This window comes from Anomaloglossus baeobatrachus, chromosome 3 (assembly GCF_048569485.1).
Source record: "Anomaloglossus baeobatrachus isolate aAnoBae1 chromosome 3, aAnoBae1.hap1, whole genome shotgun sequence".
Classification (NCBI taxonomy): domain Eukaryota; kingdom Metazoa; phylum Chordata; class Amphibia; order Anura; family Aromobatidae; genus Anomaloglossus; species Anomaloglossus baeobatrachus.
This window is the reverse complement of record NC_134355.1, coordinates 487,747,917-487,771,013: the sequence shown is the minus strand read 5'-3', so window position 1 is coordinate 487,771,013 and position 23,097 is coordinate 487,747,917. Positions and strand designations below refer to the sequence as shown.

Sequence of the window (23,097 nt, the reverse complement as noted above, 5' to 3'; positions counted from 1 at the left end):
AACAACTGAAAGTGAGTAAAAACTGTGAAAGACATTCAGGACTGTGTTTGAGTTCTTCTGCGACCTGTGGTTCTACGCACTTACACTCGAGCCCCTGGGGCCAGCCTCACTCTCGGGAGGCCAACACCATCTAACTGCAAATACCATCAGCCCCAGACGCTCGCTAAACTGCAGTGGCGGTCACCCCTCATCCTGACCGCAAAACCGAGAGTGGCGTCACGACTCCTATACAAGTGAACCTGACATACCTGTTGCCAGAAGGGTCCCTACAGAGAAGTCCCCGCAGTGCCCCGCAGGCGACCGCTGCAGCACTGTGGTGGGCGACTCATAGGCATAGAATAAAAGCAATATAAACGGAACCCTGCTCAGCAATAATTAATAAATAATATAAATATATTCAAAGATATATACAGGGACATGACAGGGACATGATACAACCATCACTATAGTAACCATCGGAACCACTAGGAAATGAAACTTTTGCAAAAAAAACAACAAAAGGTCAAGGTAATATTACAAAGAAGCTTTATTAGTATAATATACAATAAGGTGCAACTGCAATTAACACAATTCATTCACTTATGTAGAAAAGTGACCTAGTGCCCTGTGCAAAAATAAAACAGAATATATCCTGATGCAATGCAACGTATATCTAACCCAGGGTAAATGGACAGGAAATCTATTTAATCAATAAGGTAATCACATATGTGTCCACCAGACTACCCAAAATGGTAGGGCACACCAAAATTGTATATAGCCTAAAGGTAAAACAAAAAATATAAAATATTAATTGAGTAAAAAGAACCAAGTGAAAAGATATATATAAAATAATGTTTATCTCGGTGAATAAACAGCAATAAATTAAATAGGTAAATACAGATATGTATATAAATATTAGGGTATGTGCGCACTAGGCGTTTTTTTCACGCTGCGTTTTTATGTGCGTTTTTGTCTAAAAAACGCACCCGCGGCTAAAAAACGCGGCAAAAACGCATGCGTTTTTGCCGCGATTTGGTGCGTTTTTTGCTGCGTTTTTGCTCACTGCGTTTTTAATCAGTGCACAATGCCATTAAAGATTGTTGATGAAAAAAAAAAAAAAAAAGGTCTGATGTCATTTCCTTCTTCAAAATGTTCATTGTATGCAGGAGAGCAGACAGCTGCAGAACTAGTGTATGCAGGAGAGCAGACAGCAGCTGCAGAACTACAAGTCTCAGCATCCTCCATTCACTAGTGTATGGAGGAGAGCAGACAGCAGCTGCAGAACTACAAGTCTCAGCATCCTCCATTCACTAGTGTATGCAGGAGAGCAGACAGCAGCTGCAGAACTACAAGTCTCAGCATCCTCCATTCACTAGTGTATGCAGGAGAGCAGACAGCAGCTGCAGAACTACAAGTCTCAGCATCCTCCATTCACTAGTGTATGCAGGAGAGCAGACAGCAGCTGCAGAACTACAAGTCTCAGCATCCTCCATTCACTAGTGTATGCAGGAGAGCAGACAGCAGCTGCAGAACTACAAGTCTCAGCATCCTCCATCCAGGACTGTATGCAGTTTTTTGCCCAAAAAGAAAAAAAAAATGACGTGGGCTTCGCCATATTTTTGTATGCTAGCCGGGTACAGCAGGCAGGTACGGGCTGCCCCCAACCCCCAGCTGCCTATTTGTACCCGGCTGGGAACCAAAAATATAGAGAAGCCCTTTTTTTTTAATTATTTCATGAAATAATTAAAAAAAAAAATGACGTGGGCTTCGCCTAATTTTTGAGTCCAGCCGGGTACAACTAGGCAGCTGGGGATTGGAATCCACAGTGCAGGGTGCCCATGCTTTCTGGGCACCCCCACTGCGAATTGCAGTCCGCAGCCACCCCAGAAAATGGCGCTTTCATAGAAGCGCCATCTTCTGGCGCTGTATCCAACTCTTCCAGCTGCCCTGAAGCCGGGTGGCTAGCTAGGTAATAATGGGGTTAGGGCTAGCTGTATAGCTGGCCCTAAGCCCGAAATTCATGGTGTCACGCCAATATTAGACATGGCCACCATGAATTTCTAGTAATGATAAAAAAAAAACACAACACAGAGAAAAATATTTTTATTAGAAATAAAACACAACACAATTAGTGACTCCATCTTTATTGAAATAAACCCCCCTCCGCAGTAATCCTGGGTCAGGGTCCCGCGCCGTCCAATCAGGATCCAATATCATCTGATCGGTTTGCTGGAAGGCAAAGCGATCAGATGATGTGTCAGGATCAAGTGCCTGAATCACATCACACATCAGCTGATTGTATAAAAGCCGATTATACAATCAGCTGATGCATCAGTAGAAAAAAAAAAAAATAATAATACTCACTTATGTGCTGTGCTGATTACCGGCAGCTCCTGGAGCGATCGATTGGACAGGAGTCTGATCCTATACGATCGCTGCCGGAGCTGCCGGTAATCAGCTGATGAAGTCCCCTGACGGCAGGATCAGCTGATAGCCGGCCGGGCGCGAAAAAGCCGGCGACACCGCGATCAGCTGATGCGTCAGGTGACTGCATCAGGTGATCCACCGCCAGGTCCTGCAAGCAAGGTCCTGCCCCGGGGAGACTGCACACAGCCAGAGCGGCGGGACCGGGAGGAGCTGGGAGCGGGCATGGCACCGGGACCCTGCGGACAGGTGAGTATATGACATTTTTTTTTTTTCTACTGTTCACTTTGGTTTTCGCCGCTGCCTCCACCTCCCGCCCAGACATGGCGCCGCACGGAGCTGACATGCACAGGACGGGAGGTGGAGGCAGCGGTGACGGTACCGGGAGGATTCATGCTTCTGTGTTTACCAACAGAAGGAATCCTCTTCCTGTACACGTCACTGTAGTACCCACCCCTTGCGTTTATAGCTGCGTTTTTAGTCATAGAAACGCGGCTATATGCGTTATTCATTGCGTTTTTAACATCTCATTGAATTCAATGAGTGAAAAACGCAGTGGAAAACGCAGAAATAATTGACATGCTGCGTTTTTGTGGTCACCACAAAAACGCAGCTAAAAAAAAACGCTGTGTGAGGACAGCACTTCTGAAAACCCATTGACATTGCTGGGGAAGCAATGTCACTGCGTTTTCAGCACAAAAACGCGGTAAAAAACGCCGCTAAAAACGCGGCAAAAACGCCTAGTGCGCACATAGCCTTAAAGTGAAAGTGCAATTATTCTAACTATCCCTTCACGATTATAATAAAGTGACTGTGTGCACTTGTGTAACCTACTACAAAAAAGTGTGGCCAGAAACAGTACAGTGTATAATGTACCTGTATATAAATATAAATCACACCAAAGGGTAATGATCGGGGAGTCTACACAGTCACAAAATAAATACACGTGTCCACAAAGCTCATAACAATGGTAGGGCATACGAACTGCGCATCTCTTAGGCTGTGTGCGCACGTTGCTTAATTTCATGCGTATTGCACTGCAGCGTAAACGCATGCGTCCTGCGTCCCCAGCACAATCTATGAAGATTGTGCATAATCCAGCGGCACGTTGCGTTTGAGAGCACAGAGAAATCTCATGCTGAAATTTTGATCCAAATCGCTTCGCTCAAAAAAGCAACGTCACTTATTTTGTGCACTTTGCATGCTGCTCCCACTCTGTCTATGGGAGAGGCAGCATCCAAAGCGCATGAAATCAGCATCTATTCTGCAGACACACTGCATCCATTACGCAGTTTTTCTGCAGCGATTTGAAGCGCACAGGTGCTGCCAAATCGCTGCAGAATATTTGTCACGGCAGTATGCAACGTGCGCACATAGCCTATATCATATGTACTAATTGCTATTGGTCAAACTTTGTAACCCAAATAATGTAAATAAATGCTAGGGACACAAAGGGGGAAAAGGACAACCGATAGTTTTACCTGGTCATGGGGCACACCGCTCACACATCCGACGTACGTTTCAGAACCTTCCTTCGTCAGGGTAACCTATATTATATATACAGTGGAACCTTGGATTAAGAGTATCTGGCTTTGAGAGCATTGTGCAAGACAAGAAAAGCTTTTTCAAAATTTTTAACTTGGTTTATGAAGATAAATAGAGGGATAGATAGAGGGATAGATAGATAGATAGATAGATAGAGGGATGAGGGATAGATAGATGGAAAGATAGAGGGATGGATAGATAGAGGGATAGATAGAGGGATAGATAGATAGAGGGATAGATAGAGGGATAGATAGATAGATGAGGGATAGATAGAGGTATAGCTAGATGGAGGGATAGATAGAGGGATAGATAGATAGATAGATAGATAGATAGATATAGTCATATGAAAAAGTTTGGGCACCCCTATTAATGTTAACCTTTTTTCTTTATAACAATTTGGGTTTTTGCAACAGCTATTTCTGTTTCATATATCTAATAACTGATGGACTGAGTAATATTTCTGGATTGAAATGAGGTTTATTGTACTAACAGAATATGTGCAATCCGCATTTAAACAAAATTTGACCGGTGCAAAAGTATGGGCACCCTTATCAATTTCTTGATTTGAACACTCCTAAATACTTTTTACTGACTTACTAAATCACTAAATTGGTTTTGTAACCTCATTGAGCTTTGAACTTCATAGGCAGGTGTATCCAATCATGAGAAAAGGTATTTAAGGTGGCCACTTGAAAGTTGTTCTCCTATTTGAATCTCCTATGAAGAGTGGCATCATGGGTTCCTCAAAACAACTCTCAAATGATCTGAAAACAAAGATTATTCAACATAGTTGTTCAGGGGAAGGATACAAAACATTGCCTCAGAGATTTAAACTGTCAGTTTCCACTGTGAGGAACATAGTAAGGAAATGGAAGAACACAGGTACAGTTCTTGTTAAGCCCAGAAGTGGCAGGCCAAGAAAAATATCAGAAAGGCAGAGAAGAAGAATGGTGAGAACAGTCCAGGACAATCAACAGACCACCTCCAAAGACCTGCAGCATCATTTTGCTGCAGATGGTGTCAATGTGCATCGGTCAACAATACAGCGCACGTTGCACAAGGAGAAGCTGTATGGGAGAGTGATGCGAAAGAAGCCGTTTCTGCAAGCACACCACAAACAGAATCGCCTGAGGTATGCAAAAGCACATTTGGACAAGCCAGTTACAATTTGGAAGAAGATCCTGTGGACTGATGAAACAAAGATTGAGTTGTTTGGTCATACAAAAAGGCATTATGCATGGAGGCAAAAAGACACGGCATTCCAAGAAAAGCACTTGCTACCCACAGTAAAATTTGGTGGAGGTTGCATCATGCTTTGGGGCTGTGTGGCCAATGCCGGCACTGGGAATCTTGTTAAAGTTGAGGGTCGCATGGATTCAACTCAGTATCAGCAGATTCTTGACAATAATGTGCAAGAATCAGTGACGAAGTTGAAGTTACGCAGGGGATGGATATTTCAGCAAGACAATGATCCAAAACACTGCTCCAAATCTACTAAGGCATTCATGCAGAGGAACAATTACAATGTTCTGGAATGGCCATCCCAGTCCCCAGACCTGAATATCATTGAAAATCTGTGGGATGATTTGAAGCATGCTGTCCATGCTCGGCGACCATCAAACTTAACTGAACTGGAATATTTTTGAGAACCGGAATGGTCAAATATACCTTCATCCAGGATCCAGATACTCATTAAAAGCTACAGGAAGCGACTAGAGGCTGTTATTTTTGCAAAAGGAGGATCTACAAAATATTAATGTCACTTTTATGTTGAGGTGCCCATACTTTTGCACCGGTCAAATTTTGTTTAAATGCAGATTGCACATTTTCTGTTAGTACAATAAACCTCATTTCAATCCAGAAATATTACTCAGCCCATCAGTTATTAGATATATGAAACTGAAATAGCTGCTGCAAAAACCCAAACTGTTATAAAGAAAAAAGGTTAACATTAATAGGGGTGCCCAAACTTTTTCATATGACTGTAGATAGATAGATAGATAGATAAATAGATAGATGGATAGATAGATAGATAGAGGAATAGATGGATAGACAGAGGGATAGACAGAGGGATAGACAGAGGGATAGATAGATAGAGGGATAGATAGATAGAGGGATAGATAGATAGAGGGATAGATATAGGGATAGATATAGGGATAGATAGATAGATATTCACACATTACACATGGACTCAACCTGTCTGCAAATGATGCCACATGGTGGTCAGGACAGCTGGTTCTTCCCTCTGGAGCCTGTACCTCCATCTTGTCTATGGTGCAGCCTCCTCTCCTCCTGGGGCCCAACTGCTGTTCTTGAAATATTTCCAGTGCAGGAGGGGGAGAGCAGCTCAGGCATGAGGGAGGGCAGGGAGCCATGTTTGCATACAGAGGCCCCTGCTGTGCTGGAGACGGAGCTGGTGGGCGGAGCCTCCTCTCTGTCTCTGACAAATGATGTCATCCTCTGCGTGGCAGACATGAATTCTCCCTCCTGTAGCTCCTAACAGGTGAGGAAGGGGCCGGTGTCAGCTCAGCTGCAGCATATGCGTTCAGCTGATCGGGCCCCTGCTTCTCCTGTTAGGGTTCAAAGCTGCCGCTGGTAAAGTAAATCCTCATATGTTTTCAGGCCCTGTAGGCCCCCTCCCGCTCGGGGCCCCTGTGCGACTGCACATGCGGTATGTCCGCCAGTGGGTCTCGCCCCACACCTGAGTGCACAGGTTTTGCCCAAGCACCTGAGTGCACAGGTCCTCCCTGCACCTCAGTGCACAGGGGTCCCGCCCTTCACGTGAGTAAACAGGTCCTGCCTCCTACCTGAGTGCACAGGTCCTCCCCACACATGAGTGTGTGACACCCCTGGTCTATACAGGTCGTCACAGGGTACTACACAAACTGCCCTCCCTGTGCAGTATTCAACCCCCCCATGGTTCTGGGTCTCTATCCTGCAGTGCTGCCTCCATCAGCATTTACAAATCTTAGATGCACTTTGCACCACACCTGTCAGGCACACCAGTGGGCTGCTTAAGCAGGAATAGGGCTGCCCACCTAGGGGTCAGACAGGGAGATGGGAGCTGTCAAGGTCAGTCAGTTGAGTGGTAGCCCTCGAGCTGTAAGGAGCTCTGAGGAAGCTGGGAGTTGGAGCTCCCAGGAGAGAGGAAATCTAGGTCGCAGACGGTGGTCTGGACCTAGAGGAGTCAGACCCCCGGTCGCAGGGGATTGAGGCTAGGTGGTCGAGGAGGACAGCCGGCAGCCTGGTCCTATCACCGGTCTGGGACCAAAGGCACGACGGGGTACACGGACCCTAGATCGGGGAGAAGCTTCAGCAACCCGTCAATTAACCTCAGGAGAACGGGGCCTTTATGGACTGTTCCCACCCAGCTCAGAGATTGGGGGCACTAGCACAAAGAGGGGGATAGGGCTTTCCTAGCAAGCAGCCCACTGAAATCCCAAGAGTGAGCTCCTGAGAGAAGGCTCCTTCACTTAGCCACAGTGGGGAGTGGGGCCCGGATAGCTCCAAGCTACCGGACCACAACGGACAATCTAAAACTTAGTGCCAGGAGGCAGGTTACAGACCACCAGCAGCACTGTAGGCCACGGGACCCGGACGAGCTCACCTCGAGAGGGAACGGCGTTCAGAGAGTTGGTTTACCCTGTTACATTGCTGAGTGAGTACCCGGCTGACCCCTGCACTGTGTCCCAGCACCTCCAAACAGAGTCCCAGGGTCTGTCCCTACCCGTGGAGGGCAACGTCACCTAGCTGCCCCATTCCATCATCCCGGGTACTCCCGATGGCAGCGGCGGTACTCCTAAATTACCGTACACCACGGGTGGCGTCACTAACTACACCAAATCCCCTGTAAATACTCCCCTTTAACATTTGAGTGTGGCTCCTAAGCCCCCGGGTCTGGAGACCCTCGAGCCACGAATGAACACCACCCCCGGTTACGAGCGGTTCGATTTCGCTGCTGGGGTGGCACAAGTGCACAGGTCCTGCTCCCCGCCTGAGTGTACAGGTCCTCCACACATCTATGTGCACAGATCCTGCCCTAGTGCACAAACTACCTGAGTGCACAGGTCCCTAACCACATATGAGTGTACAGGGCCTCTATATCCGGCTGCACAGGTCCTGCCCCCACTTGAGTGCACAGTTCCTCCCCACACCTGAGTGCACAGGAACTTACCCACACCTGAGTGCAGCGGTCCCTACCCACACCTGGGTGCAGAGGTCCCACCCCCCACCTGAGTGCACAGGTCCCACCCCCCACCTGAGTGCACAGGTCCCACCTCCCACCTGAGTGCACAGGTCCCACCTCCCACCTGAGTGCACAGGTCCCACCTCCCACCTGAGTGCACAGGTCCCACCTCCCACCTGAGTGCACAGGTCCCACCTCCCACCTGAGTGCACAGGTCCCACCTCCCACCTGAGTGCACAGGTCCCACCTCCCACCTGAGTGCACAGGTCCCACCTCCCACCTGAGTGCACAGGTCCCATCCCCCACCTGAGTGCACAGGTCCCACCCTCTAGCTGACCTCTCCACACCTGAGTGCACAGGACCTCTCCACACCTGAGTGCACAGGACCTCCCCACACCTGAGTGCACAGGACCTCCCCACACCTGAGTGCACAGGACCACTCCACACCTGAGTGCACAGGACTTCTCCACACCTGAGTGCACAGGACCTCTCCACACCTGAGTGCACAGGACCTCCCCACACCTGAGTGCACAGGAACTTACCCACACCTGAGTGCAGCGGTCCCTACCCACACCTGGGTTCAGAGGTCCCACCCCCCCATCTGAGTGCACAGGTCCCACCCCCCACCTGAGTGCACAGGTCCCACCTCCCACCTGAGTGCACAGGTCCCACCCCCCACCTGAGTGCACAGGTCCCACCCTCTAGCTGACCTCTCCACACCTGAGTGCACAGGACCTCTCCACACCTGAGTGCACAGGACCTCCCCACACCTGAGTGCACAGGACCTCTCCACACCTGAATGCACAGGACCTCTCCACACCTGAGTGCACAGGACCTCTCCACACCTGAGTGCACAGGACCTCCCCACACCTGAGTGCACAGGACCTCCCCACACCTGAGTGCACAGGACCTCTCCACACCTGAGTGCACAGGACCTCCCCACACCTGAGTGCACAGGACCTCTCCACACCTGAATGCACAGGACCTCTCCACACCTGAGTGCACAGGACCTCTCCACACCTGAGTGCACAGGACCTCCCCACACCTGAGTGCACAGGACCTCCCCACACCTGAGTGCACAGGACCTGTCCACACCTGAGTGCACAGGACCTCCCCACACCTGAGTGCACAGGACCTCCCCACACCTGAGTGCACAAGTCCCGCCCCCCACCTGGGAGCACAGGTCCCGCCCAGCAGAGCAAAGCACCGTTCACACCCAGTGCCGGCTGTAGAGACTCCGGGAGCGGCAGGAGGTCGTGTCTGTCTTTCAGAGAGCACGGACTGCTGCCGGTATGTGACGCCGGAGATCCAGGGTGTACCCGTCCGACAGTGTGCCCAGGGAAATAGCTCCGTGTATCCGGACCAGTGCAGCCGCTGTACCCACCGTCAGTCTTCCTTGTATCAGCCCCGTCTTCTACACTGCACCGATAATGGAGCCGGATGCACCTGCACTGTCTGCTGGGCTGGTAAATTAGACGAGATGGCTCCATCCTAATGTATAACTAGCAGGTAAGTTCTCGGTGTAGATGTCTGGCTGCAGATCATCTCCCTCTCCCCATTGAAACCCCCATGAATGCTGCTGCTGGTGTTAATTATAAGGGTGGCTGTGGCCAGTCACTCTTGTCTCGTTAGATAGCTGTCTCCTTTAGGTGCCCATGACCCCTAGTTGGAGGAACAGACTATAATCCCTCTGAGTCCTTATAGACCTGCTCTAGTGTATGTGCTCTTCATGGGTAGAGGGGTGTAAGTGGCCTTTTCCCACATTCACATGCTTCTGGTGGTGGCAGATCTGTGGATGGCGGTGTGGATATGTCACTGGTGCAGCCGCATAGGGGCCCAAGAGGCAAGGGGGCCACGTCCAACTCCAAAGCTGCTGGAATCTTGCTTTATTGGACTGTAAAAGTCCCATATACTGTTCATGCACAGGGACCCTCTTCTGTCTGTTCCCAATGCTCCTGTGAGATAAAAAAGAAAAAAGATTGGGTTTGTTTAAACTCAACATATCTGATTCTTCTGTTGAGGAGAGTGGGGACACACCGGTGGAGTGATTCCTATGGACATGTCCTGCAGGGGCCACTTCTGTCCCCTTATAGAAGCTCCAGCAACACGTCCATGTCCCCACTGTATCCTATAAGGGAGCACATACTTGAACTGCCTGGCCAAAAGCAGGTGAAAATGTACAACCACCATCATCTACAGATGGAGAACTTTACAATTGAATTAATCTTGGGAGACTTCTCTACATGTTAAAGGGATCAGTCAGCAGCTTTTTGCTACCTCCTCTGAGAGCAGCGTTATGTAGTAAAAGAGACCCTGAATCCAACAGTATCACTTACATTACTGGGTGCAGTAGTTGTGACAGTTTTTGGATTTATGATGTAGTAAAGCTCATAAAGCTGCTCCTACCAACATCAGACTCTTTCTGTACATTTCTATAGACAGTGATGTGCTAATCACTGCATGGGGTATGCCTGACTAGCAGACTATTAGTTCAGCAATGAATCTTCTGAAGCTTAAACAAATATTATAGGTAAACAACTGCACAGTGTGAAAAGGGACACCTCACTGGTCTTTCCCCCCTACAGCATGCGGTCTTTAGATTATATAGCAAAAACCTGCTGATTTGTGGCGCCCCTGCGGCTTCAGGTGCCACAGGGTACTGTACTCACCCGAGGTGCAGTATTCAACTCGGATATGGAGGAGGTCACCGGTAAACAACCAACAACACTCAACCAACACATAACACGGCAGCTCTTCACTGGGACCGGGCTAGGGTAGGTGCTGGGGTGGCCATCATGAGGTATGGGACCTCTTGCCCTCTAGTTCAGCAACCTGGGAGGTGGGACACAAACAGGGGAGTTAGAAGCCATCACACTCAGTTGTTAGTCAGCTCTGGGCGCAGGAAGCGCCAGGTCGCACTCAGGAGGAGATAAGCAAGCATGGACTCAGATAGTCAGGGGCCCGTGGTCTGGAGCTGGAAGCTCGACCCGGGTTCTTCGAAAAGAAGGGGGATCCCAGGGTTTACGGGGAGTGCAGAAGGCACCCGTGACCTGTTTCACGGACCAGGAGCTGGGGTGGAGGGAAACTGTCGAAAGGTGATGCACAGAAGGAACCACCGGTTACGACCTCCGAAGTATCCGGGATCGGTTGAAGCCCATCACAGCGTAGCTCGGTGCTCCAACGGCAGTGTGCTTCTGTGACGCCCTGGACCCCAGGGGTCACAGGTAATTACATCAGCCACATACACACACACCCCCACCCCCCTGTGAGGTCACACACATGTCACCCGAAAGGGAGACCTGATGCCTCCCTCAGGGCCAGTAGAGCACACCAGGTGGTCGGAGTCAGGCGGAAAGGCACGCCCACCGAGGAGACTACTGTCCTGGGGCAGGAAGTTCAAACAGTTGGAGTTTAAGTTTTGAGTTTACAGTGAGTGGTAGTGGAGCAGCTGTCAGGGACCCGGGTAGGAGCCTGGGCCCCCTTGTAAACGTCAGGCAGGCAGACGGTGATGGCCGTCTGCAGGAGTACTGGTACAGCAACCGGCGGAACCGTACGGACCGGGCCTGGGTTGGAGCCCGCCAGTCCCGAACCGGGGAGTCAACCGTGTACCGGAGCACCAGAAACCGGGTACTCACACCCCGTCCTAGCTTAGAAGCCACTGAGTATAGGCAAATTGACTGATTGCTGGCTGAACCTCATGGGTTCATCCACACCCAAAGTCCCGAAAGAAGGCAAAAGACCACCGAGACCGGGTGAGCGCCACCGCCAAGGGCCAAACACCCAACGGGCCAGCGCCTGCGGGCAACCGAGGGCTCCTCCGGCAGCTCAACACCGGGGAGCGGGCTACCACTGCTCAGGCAGGGGAGCCAAAACACAACATCCAGAGGTGCACGGGAAAAGGGGCCACCATCAACCCCACAGGGGACATCAGCAGCCGGCCGCGGGAACCGACCACATCCGAACTTTGGTTTACCAGTGACTCTGAGTGTGAATCAATCGTGAGTACACCAGTGCCATCCGGGCACGACACTACACCGTGGCACGGCACCCTGCACCCCGACAACAACATCAGCGCTTCGGTCCCCGACCAAACCGTGGCCCTGGGACATGCCGCCCATACCCACGGAGGGGCTAACATCTAGGCTACGGCCGCAACACCAATCTCGGACGAGCCCGCCTTCACTCCAGCCGCAGCGGTGGTGCATCCCGTCACCACGACCCGTGGGTGGCGTCACGACCCGTTAAACGACCGCGCGGCCCTCCCCGGGCTGCGAGCCTCGTCCCGTCACCACCACCACCCCGCTATCTCTCCCCTCTAACAGAGCGACGTGGCCCCCGGTCCGGAGGCGCTCGTGCCACCGACAACCCGAGCCCGGACCTCGAGCGTCTCGGCCCGAGCAAGCGGAGGAAGCGGCCGGGCCCCTCTCAGGGCGGTACACTTCCAGTGAGAAAAGAACTTGAACTGTGCCCTCTGTGCCGTCCCATTACTGCCAGCGCTCTCAACCTTGCGCCCCTGCGCCATAGGTGATTACTACCCGTGGGCACTTCAGATTCCCTTTAAGACCCATTGCCAATAAGCTGGTCGCTCAGCAATCTATGGGGAGCAGGGCAGTAAACATTTACTTTTTCTGCAGCGCCACCATTGGGGAGATTGAGCATTAAACACTGTCCATTCAAAGCAACAAGTTGTCTGTGTAATCTAAGGCAGGACAGGTCTTCCACGACATGAGATGCTCTTTGTAGCCACTCACCTCTGTGGCCACGAGATGAGAAGAGTTGGACCATGACACCCTTTCTTTTAACTCCAAATTCACCAATGGGGTATGATCATGTCTGTTTGTCCCAATTGGCTAAAGGGGGCTTTACACGCTACGACATCGCTAATGCGAACTCGTTGGGGTCACGGAATTGGTGACGCACATACGGCCGCATTAGCGATGCCGTTGCGCGTGACACCGATGAGCGATTTTTGCATCGTTGCAAAAACGTGCAAAATCGCTCATCGGTGACATGGTGGTCCATTCTCAAAAATCGTTACTGCAGCAGTAACGAGGTTGTTCCTCGTTCCTGCGGCAGCACACATCGCTCCGTGTGACACCGCAGAAACGAGGAAGCTCTCCTTACCTGCCTCCTGGCCGCTATACGGAAGGAAGGAGGTGAGCGGGATGTTACGTCCCGCTCAGCTCCGCCCTTCCGCTGCTATTGGGCGGCCGCTCAGTGACGTCGCTGTGACGCCGCACGGACCGCCCCCTTAGAAAGGAGGCGGTTCGCCGGTCACAGTGACGTCGCCGGGCAGGTAAGTATGTGTGACGGGTCTGGGCGATGTTGTGCGGCACGGGCAGCGATTTGCCCGTGTCGCACAACAGATGGGGGCGGGTACCCACGCTGGCAATATCGGGACCGATATCGCAGCGTGTAAAGCCCGCTTTAGTTGCGCGTGCTTATATATGGAGATGGTCAGATGTTGACCATTAGATGCACCATGAGATTAGGGATATGGCAGCTGTAATTTGCGATTTGCATGAGAAAAAAAGATAAATTATTAGGGTCTGCTGTTGGTTATTAAATCCCAATTCTGCCTTCTTATTCCATGTGTTTTGCCCTTTAAATAGAGGCCTATCGTCACCCATATTTTATAGAACAGTATTTTACTTGTGACGAAGACTCTCTTCACTACTACAAAGTTTGAATAAAACCTAAAATATCCCCGACCAACAGATGCTGATCGCACACAGTCTACTATGGGTGTATGAAATATTCCTGAATGGAGAAAAGCTGGATGAGACTGTGTATGTGGACACCTTGACTACTGCATGTGTAATCCGAGTACCTCTAGAGGTGCTGATTTCACCATTATTGAATATTCAAATCCTGTCTATTCTTCTAGGTCTGCTCCAGGTGTATGCAAGAATGGAGACATAGATTTTTGTAAGGGGGAAGGGACCGGATCGTCCCCCCACATCTGGAGACCCTTGGATGTAGATAGAAAGTTAGAGGAACATACAAAGAATTCGCATGGATCAGGGCTTTAGTTTCCAGACTAGCTGTAGAGAGAGATGTTATCACTGGCTATGGCATGAAATGCGTTGGTTCGTTGCTTGTTCTCATAGAACAATGGATGTTTTGGGGGGTTTTCTTACTTCAGTTCTAGGATTTCCTACAGTCTCTTCCTAAGGCTAAATTCAGATGTCCATATATCAAGATCCAAGTACAGACCATCATTTCCAGACTTCCAGTGAATCACGTCAGGAGACCCACTGTCAGTCCTGAAGTCACGGTCAATAGGACTGTGATATGCAGTCATCTGAATGAAGGTAACTAGTGTTGCATCTACTTTTCGTCATATTTCAGAATTGTGGAACCTGAAGGATATAAGCTAAAATATTTGGCTACTCCAGGCCTGTAATAGGGGACTGCTCCCAACGACATCTGTCTCTAAATGCACACATGGACAGGTATTGTACAATGTCATAAAATGTGCTGCTCCTTGCTGGATCCGATGGCAGGATAGGCAGCTGGGGGATCAGCAGGAAAGGTTCTGGTGTTAAAAGAAAAAGGTTTTGGTACCGTGTTAGCCAGTTGAGGTTCTGGTGTGGCACATTGCTGATGTCGGACGTATCTCCTCCCATCAGGTTCACCCCTTCCAGCCACAACCAGTTTATATTTTTTCATCCCTGCCTTCTAAGAAGTGTTTTCTTTTCTCCGTTGACATTGCCATATGTGGGCTTATATTATACAGAGTGAGTTTTATGTTTTAGTGGCACCAGTACTGTCATATAATGTATTAAAAGCTTCAGGGGGGAAGATCTGTGGTGTAGCATGGAAACCGCTAACAATTCCACAAATGAAGATTTTTTGGAAATCTCCTTTTTATGGCTTACACTGTGTGGTAAAAATGATGACACCACAGTAAAGAGTATTTTCCCCTTTTAGCTGATAGTCATTCTATAGGACTGCGTCTCCTCTGCTGCTCCAGTGACTGTGTCGCTGACGAATAAAGAAATAATGTTTGGAACATCATTCTAAGTCTGAACTGGCTGCAAAAAACTAAAAAAAAATCACTATATGGAGAGAAGGTATGCACACCAGTGACTATGCAAGGGGAATACATGTAACAGCAGTAACTGCTGTGTGAATACTGACATGAAAAATCCAATAGCTACATGCAAAAATGAGTGAAATCTGCATTACTGCCATGAAATATGAATAAAGAGAAATTGAGCTATTGAATTGATCAATGCAACAGAGCCCCAAAACCTCTTCACGGTATTCTTATTTTTGGGGTCCCTAGCTTGTGTGTGTCCTCTCATGCAGTTAAAAAAAAAACTTACCATGTATGGGAAGCTGAGACCCAGGCTATATATCCGTATCATGTGGACATGTGGACTGGCAATAGGTGTGGTTGGGGAGGGTTCACAAACTAAAGACTACTAACAAATAAAGAAATAACGTTTGGAACTCCATTCTAAGTCTGAACTGGGTGCAAAAACCTAAAAAAAAATCACTATATGGAGAGTTAGTAGTCTTTCGTTTGTGAACCCGACCCCACCCATACCTTGCCGGTCCACATTATACATATATACATGGTAAGTTTAACTTCATGAGAGGACACATTAGCTAGGGACCCCAAAAATAAGAGAATACTGTGAAGAGGTTTGGCTCTGTTGCATTGATCAATTCAATAGCTACATTTCTCTTAATTCATATTTCATGGCAGTAATGCAGATTCCACTCTCATTTTTGCATGTAGCTATTGTATTTTTCAGGCCGGTATTCACACAGCAGTTTCTGCTATTACATGTATTCCCCTTGCATAGTCACTGGTGTGCATACCTTCTCTCCATATTGTGTCACTGACTAACACAGACAGAAGAGGGCCCCGGTTCAGCAACAATATATGGGCCCCTTGAAGATCGAGTTTTTCATAATGCACAATTCCAGCTGCTTTAGAGGTAGAAATAGCCCCCTATTTCCTCTTTGGCCCTTGTGTGGCTTCACAGGTTGTACCAATGATATGTTCACCCTTAGACTGTGTACAGGCTGCAGCGGTGATGTTATGTCTACAACACTGCAGCCAATCACAGGTGATATTAAAAGTTGGCTTGTGTCGAAATATTATGACGCCAATAACTTTTTTTTTTTTTTTTATTCTGTTGTGTGAAGGTTTATTTGCGAGGTGAACTGTAGTTTTTATTGGTACTATTTTAGGATGCTTAGAGAATAGGATGCAAACACCTCTTTGATCACTTTTTATTCCTGTTTTAGGGAGGCTAGCTACGCCATTATGTGAAGCTTTGTCAGCACCTTAGCTTGTGCCATTGATCCCCTGCAACATCCATATATCTATATGTCGGGAAGGGGTTTATTTGCTTTGAGACTCCTGTACCCCTCCATAGCATTATTATTATTATTATATATATATATATATATATATATATATATATATATATATATATATATATTTATTACTGAGTGTGTAGCGTGTGTTGTGAAGCTCAAGGCTATATACGATATTTGACTAAGGCTTTCTGGAACGCAAATCTGTCAAACTGGCTTGGTGACAAATTTTCCAGGCTGCACACAATGTTTACAAACCAGTGTGATTTCTGTGTAGGTTCCTTCCTTGTAATTTGTCCATTCACCCTAAACGAGCAGTGGTCTCAGCCACACCGATGATTGATGCAAGTAAGTTTATGCTATATGTACAGCACCTGATTGCCATATGAACATTTTTTTTTTTCCTTTTATATGATACATTTTATTTTGATCCTATTTGTTTTTAGTTGTTGTGTTAATTTGAAGAGCACCCGTCACCAAGTCATGTGTCTAGTGTTTGCTCCTATGAGTCTTTGGCTGTGTTTTCTTAAAATTCGACATGTGTTGGCAGACGTTTGGCCTGTTTTGTTTTGTGCTCATTTTCATGGTCTTCACCAAGGGGTCGTAACTCAGAGTAATAATGCACAGTAGCCTCAAGACACGTCGTCATATAATCTGTGAGCCATGTTCTCTTGGTAATGATCATAAAAAGCTCATCTCTACAACCGTACAGTGAATAAAAAACAAAACAAAACTGGTTGTTTTTTTGGGGGGAGGGGTTTACGGTTCCCTGGTGATAAGTCCTCCTTAACTGTTTATAGATCTGTTACTGGTGTTTAGTTGTCAGATGATGGCCTATAAGGTTATTCTGATACTTACAGAATGCTTGTAAAACAGACACTGATGGCTTTCCTTATTATCCTCGTCTCCCTTATGACTTATTTAGTTGAATAAAAAAGTGATGACATTTTCAATAGGTGGCGTGGATAATGGACTTCAAACAAGGAGTCATGCACATGACCAAATCCATGTCCATAGAGGTCTACAAGATGTCTACTTTACCTTTATAAATCTAAAAGAAAATCGCAGTGCCATTTTGGATGCTTTTTATGACGAGGTATTATCCAGAAAGCTTAATTGTAGACATGTTCAAGGGCCACAGATGTGACACAGCTTACCTGAGAACATAAAGTTCAGTCCCCTCATTCATTCCACGTCATTGTGCTTATGTTCAGGTGCACTTACAATTATTCCCAGTGCTGTCATGCCCTGGAGAATTGATGGTTTGTATTGTCGTTTTTTTTTCCCCCAGCCTCCCTGATCCTTACAGCGTCACTGGAAAACGTGAAGGACCAGTGATTACTGCAAATATAATTATATCATGGGAAGTGCCAAACAACCTCAATCCCACGTCTGTGAAACTGATTGTTAGTCACAAAAATGTTACCATTTCTGAATTTAGCTTTATAATAGGAGAAGCTAATTACTTCATCCCCCACTGATCTCCTGACTTCCCAGCATGCCTTGCTACCATCAATAAAATTAATAACCTTAAATGATGACGCCATAGATGTTTGTAGGCTCTAGCCTGACCCTTCTTTGATGGACAATTAGATTACTGATATCAGATCCTGTTTAACAGCTAGGAATGCCATCAAACCTGTCTATGAACTGTGAGATGTAGGGCAGCCAAGGTGATTTTTTTCAGCTTTTATTCTGAGAGTCAATTACATATTGATCATTAAAGGAGTGTTCTGCCTGATAAACCACCACTCCCTCAATTTTGTTTTTTTGTTCTTTTCACCGCTAAAGTGGTGCTTTTAATCTAAGGTCCCTGCCCCTAATGTTATACTCATCCTCTGGTCCCTGTCCCTAGTGTTATACGCATCCTCTGGTCCCTGTCCCTAGTGTTATACGCATCCTCTGGTCCCTGTCCCTAGTGTTATACGCATCCTCTGGTCCCTGTCCCTAGTGTTATACGCATCCTCTGGGCCCTGCCCCTAGTGTTATACGCATCCTCTGGGCCCTGCCCCTAGTGTTATACGCATCCTCTGGTCCCTGCCCCTAATGTTATACTCATCCTCTGGTCCCTGTCCCTAGTGTTATACGCATCCTCTGGTCCCTGCCCCTAGTGTTATACGCATCCTCTGGGCCCTGGCCCTGGTGTTATACGCATCCTCTGGGCCCTGGCCCTGGTGTTATACGCATCCTCTGGGCCCTGGCCCTGGTGTTATACGCATCCTCTGGGCCCTGGCCCTGGTGTTATACGCATCCTCTGGGCCCTGGCCCTGGTGTTATACGCATCCTCTGGGCCCTGGTGTTATACGCATCCTCTGGGCCCTGCCCCTAGTGTTATACGCATCCTCTGGGCCCTGCCCTTAGTGTTATACGCATCCTCTGGGCCTTGCCCTTAGTGTTATACGCATCCTCTGGGCCCTGCCCTTAGTGTTATACGCATCCTCTGGGCCCTGCCCCTAGTGTTATACGCATCCTCTGGGCCCTGCCCCTAGTGTTATACGCATCCTCTTGGCCCTGCCCCTAGTGTTATACGCATCCCCTGGGCCCTGCCCCTAGTGTTATACTCACTCATCCTCTGGCGTTTTCATCTTTTTATCGCCGTCGCTTCAGTACTACGGCGCCATCTTGTGGCTGTAACTTCTGACTGTCCGAAAGTCAGTAGTTACATCACAAGCTCTCAATTCAAATCTATGAGAGCTAGAACAAGGCTCTCATAGACCTGCATGGAGTTGTGACCACTGGCTTACTCCATGAAACACTGAAACAGATGGCAGGTTACAAAACTGTAGAAGACCGATGGAAGCGGTGGTGATAAAAGTTGAAGACACAGGAGGGTGAGTATAAGAATAAGAATAAGGGCAGAGAACTTGGGTTGGAAGCATCACTCCTGCTGTAAAATAAAAATGCTAGAATGGTTCCAAAACTTTTTAATAGCCATAATATCTTTAAAATAACAGAATGTTTACCTTTTGCTGATCCAGTATCCCCTTTTCACTGCACCCAATCGGACTGGTCCTTAACACTTCAGCAACGGGGACATCACAAAAACAGTTACTGACCTCAAGGGTCGTACTGAGATATTTGGTACAAGACTATTGAGACCAGTGATTGGCTGCAACAAATGCTGGCCATATCACTGCTACAGCACTATCAGCAGACGCCGGCGGTGCGCAGCTGAGAGGCAGCACTGGAGCAATAGTGAGTAAGACTGATGTTATTCTTCGGAATCTTTTGCGTTTTTGAATTTTGGAAGCAGAACACTTCTTTACACATTTTGCACTTTGGTGAGGGGGGAAGAGGTTTTATGAATCCTTCCTTATGAAATGATTGAAAATGTCTTATTTTTCCAACAGGAGGAAGATCCCACATTTCTACCATGTTAAATTACCTAGTTTTTTCTGTGGCAGACAACACCTCAGGCCTGGACACATTGAAGGGACATGAGGTGCCACCTACAGACTGGCAGAGCCTTGAACCCAGCTGCATATTGATCTTACTACTTACCGGAAAAGTAATCATGAACATATTCATATTTTGGGCAAGACACGGTAATGTGAGCGCCAGCTTGTTGGGCTACTGCTGCATCTCTCTTGCCATTGTTGACTTTGTGCTGCTGTTTGCCATCTCTGCCATTCACTGCTTCCAGTCTTTTACAATTTTGGGCTTCAGATTCACCAATTACCACATCTGTCTGCTTACACAGATTATATCTCATACCTATGGTATACTACATTGGCCATTTTTCTTGGCTTCAGGACTGGATTACTATGTGACCCTTGTCAAGTCTGTACATATTCCATATTGCTCCAGACTTCTATATTTGGCTTGTGTTCTTTTGTTATGGACCGGAGCTTTTGCCTATGTTCTTATCTCTCCTCTTGTATCTCTAGAGTTGGACACTGGACAGTCTACATATCAGTGCAATTTTTACATTAGCAGCCAAAGTTTTTATTTATCCACTTGTTTGGTGTGTGCCATTTTCATGGCTCTTATTGTCTGCTATTCTGAAACGCTGACTTTCCTAAAGTCATTGAAAGTGATGTCCTACGCCAATAACATTGTGATCCTGTTTTCATTCCCACCTGGAAATGTTTGGCCTGTCCAGGGAGGTAAACGTCTCATGGCCACACTTTTGTTTTCCTTTCTAGGCATTTGGGCACTATTTGTTGTTTTTCAAATAATCATACTGCTCTTGTGTGCACATATCCCAGGATACATGGATATGAATGTTCCTTGGTTATATTTTATGAACAGCTTTTTAATAGGAGTCTCCTTAGGACTTAAATATCCTGACCTGCAAGTGATGGAAAACACATTTTCTAGAGACCCATTTATTGGCTGGAAATGCTGTGTTATGCCTTTCATGGAGGCTGACTATAACAAAGGTGCATCTCTCCTGGACAAGTTACCACCGCCTTACATGGAGGCTGACTATAACAAACGGGCATCTCTCCTGGACAAGTTACCACCCTCACTTATTATAGTTTAATGTTTTTATCGTATGCAAAACTACTCAGGTTGTATAGAATAAAAAAGTCTATTTGTACAATAGTGCACACAGTCGTCCTTTTGTTTATTCATAGGGCCATATATATATCTGATGCTCTCCCACAAATGAGATTTGAGGAGAAACTGGCAGCTACCATAGTCCTCTAAACCCCTACTATGTTTGCATGTATAGCAACACTTCCCTACATTCTAACAAGCCATTTTATGAGATTTATCGATTGTTGAATTAATAGATTAGTAACTTCGAAGTTGCTCTTCATGCTATGCAAATTAGTGGTTGACTAGTCAATGTGTTGATTTTCCTGCAGTAATTCTCTTTCTCATCATGTAAGCACACCCCTGTGGACATGCTTTGCAAAAGCGTTATCACCACCTGCTCTTTGCAAATCTCATGCATGCACAAGACATCCTCCCTGAGAATGCACAATGAAGACAGGTGCATGCCGAGAGCAATTAAATTCAATGTAAATATAGTTATCAGTGGTTTGTGTATTTCATCGGTGGCATAAAGGAGCTGTGAGGCTGACCGTATGGTTTTTGGCTGGTAAATGTAGATCTCCTCCATGCCTGTCAAAGTCCAGCATCACTTTAACCTCCCTGAGCATGCGCAGTGCCCCGATTTTAAGTCTTGGTCATACCCATGGCTGTATTGTGCATTTCTGGAGTGGGGAACATCGTACGTATGCGCGTGATTGGCAGAGACGTCTCTTTTGCAAAATATATTGATCATGCCCATAATGATAAGGTGGATTAGTTTGGGGAAATCATTGCTTCCCCCATAACAAACCACTACTTTGCACAGTGGGAACGCAACTTCGTAGTTAAATTGGTTTTCAAAGACTGTAATAAAATCTACCTTTCACATACAGTACTTCAAATGTCAGCCTTTCTCACAAATCAAGTGTTGTCTCCAGGATCCAAGATATAATAAAGGATTTATTGGTTACAGCATGTGTGTTTGAAATAAAACACATGAAATACCTGGACTGCCTAAGGGTTTCATTGCATGTTAGAAATATGTCAATAGAATGGTCCAAAAAGTTGAGAAGAGATAACTATCATTACCCTGCACAAACAAGGAAAAGGATAAAAAAAAATGGTAGACATTACCATAAATTTATTTATGCAGTACAGCTGGAAGCAGAGTTCACAAGTTCAAAGTGAAAGAACCACTGGCTATACTATCTGCACGTGGCATAAAGAAGAAGCTAAATCAAATTGTCAAAAATTAAGTGTAGTGCCCAGAGTGGGCCTCTGTGATTGGATGCAGGAGTAACCTGAAACCAGTCCATACATTCTAGCATCGAGAATGTATGGGCAGATTCCAGGTTACTCCAACAGCCAATCAGACACCCATTCTGCGTGACAGCGTCTGTGATTGGCTGTTGAGTCCCTCACACATATAGTAGTGTAGTGTAGTGTAATTAAAAAAATGATGTAGCGCTCCGTGGTATTTTTGATTCTTAGCGCAGATAAAGCGGACGGCCATCTGCTTGGCTTTACCTTGCCTGGCAATCAAAATACAGAAAGCCCATTATTTTATTTTTTTTTAATTATTTAAAAAAAAAAAAAGCGTGAGATCGGGCCATATCTTAATCACCAGTCAGGTAAAGCCAGGCAGCTCAAGGCTGGGATTCTCAGCGTGGTAAGGCCCAAGCATTCTGGGCACCCCATGCTGAAAACAGCAGCCCGCAGCCACCCCTGGAAATGGCGCATTGTTTCTTAGCGCCATTTCCAGGCGCTTTATTCGGCTCATCCAGCAGCCCTGATGGTGGTGGCATGCTGGGTAATAAAGGGGTTAATACCAGCCTTGTATTCTCAGCTGATACTAAGCCCGAAATTCATGTCACACCAAATTAGACATGGCCACCATGAATTTATAGTAAACAGTAAAAAAAAAAACCAAACCGAACACATAGAAAAATGTTTATTAGAAATAAAACAAAAAATAACAATTAGATACTCCAATCAATGTCAGCTCTGCTTCATTGCTCTGTACAGACATATACAGAGCGTGAAGCAGGGAGAGCCATGTCAGATTTGCTTCATCGCTCTGTACAGCGCGAGAAGCAGGCTGACACTGAGGATATGATTCCACTTGTGTATGACTCGTGCATTCT

The 23,097-nt window shown here is 47.1% G+C and overlaps 1 protein-coding gene across 1 annotated transcript; it reads left to right on the top strand.

Annotated features, from left to right (window-relative positions):
• Nucleotides 1–9,336: 9,336 nt before the first annotated feature.
• Nucleotides 9,337–21,135, top strand: GPR160 (G protein-coupled receptor 160). Its single transcript, XM_075338556.1, has 2 exons — nt 9,337–9,643; nt 19,822–21,135. Exon 2 carries the CDS (start codon nt 19,845–19,847, stop codon nt 20,955–20,957), a length of 1,113 nt encoding a protein of 370 aa, XP_075194671.1. The 5' UTR covers nt 9,337–9,643; nt 19,822–19,844; the 3' UTR covers nt 20,958–21,135.
• Nucleotides 21,136–23,097: the final 1,962 nt, after the last annotated feature.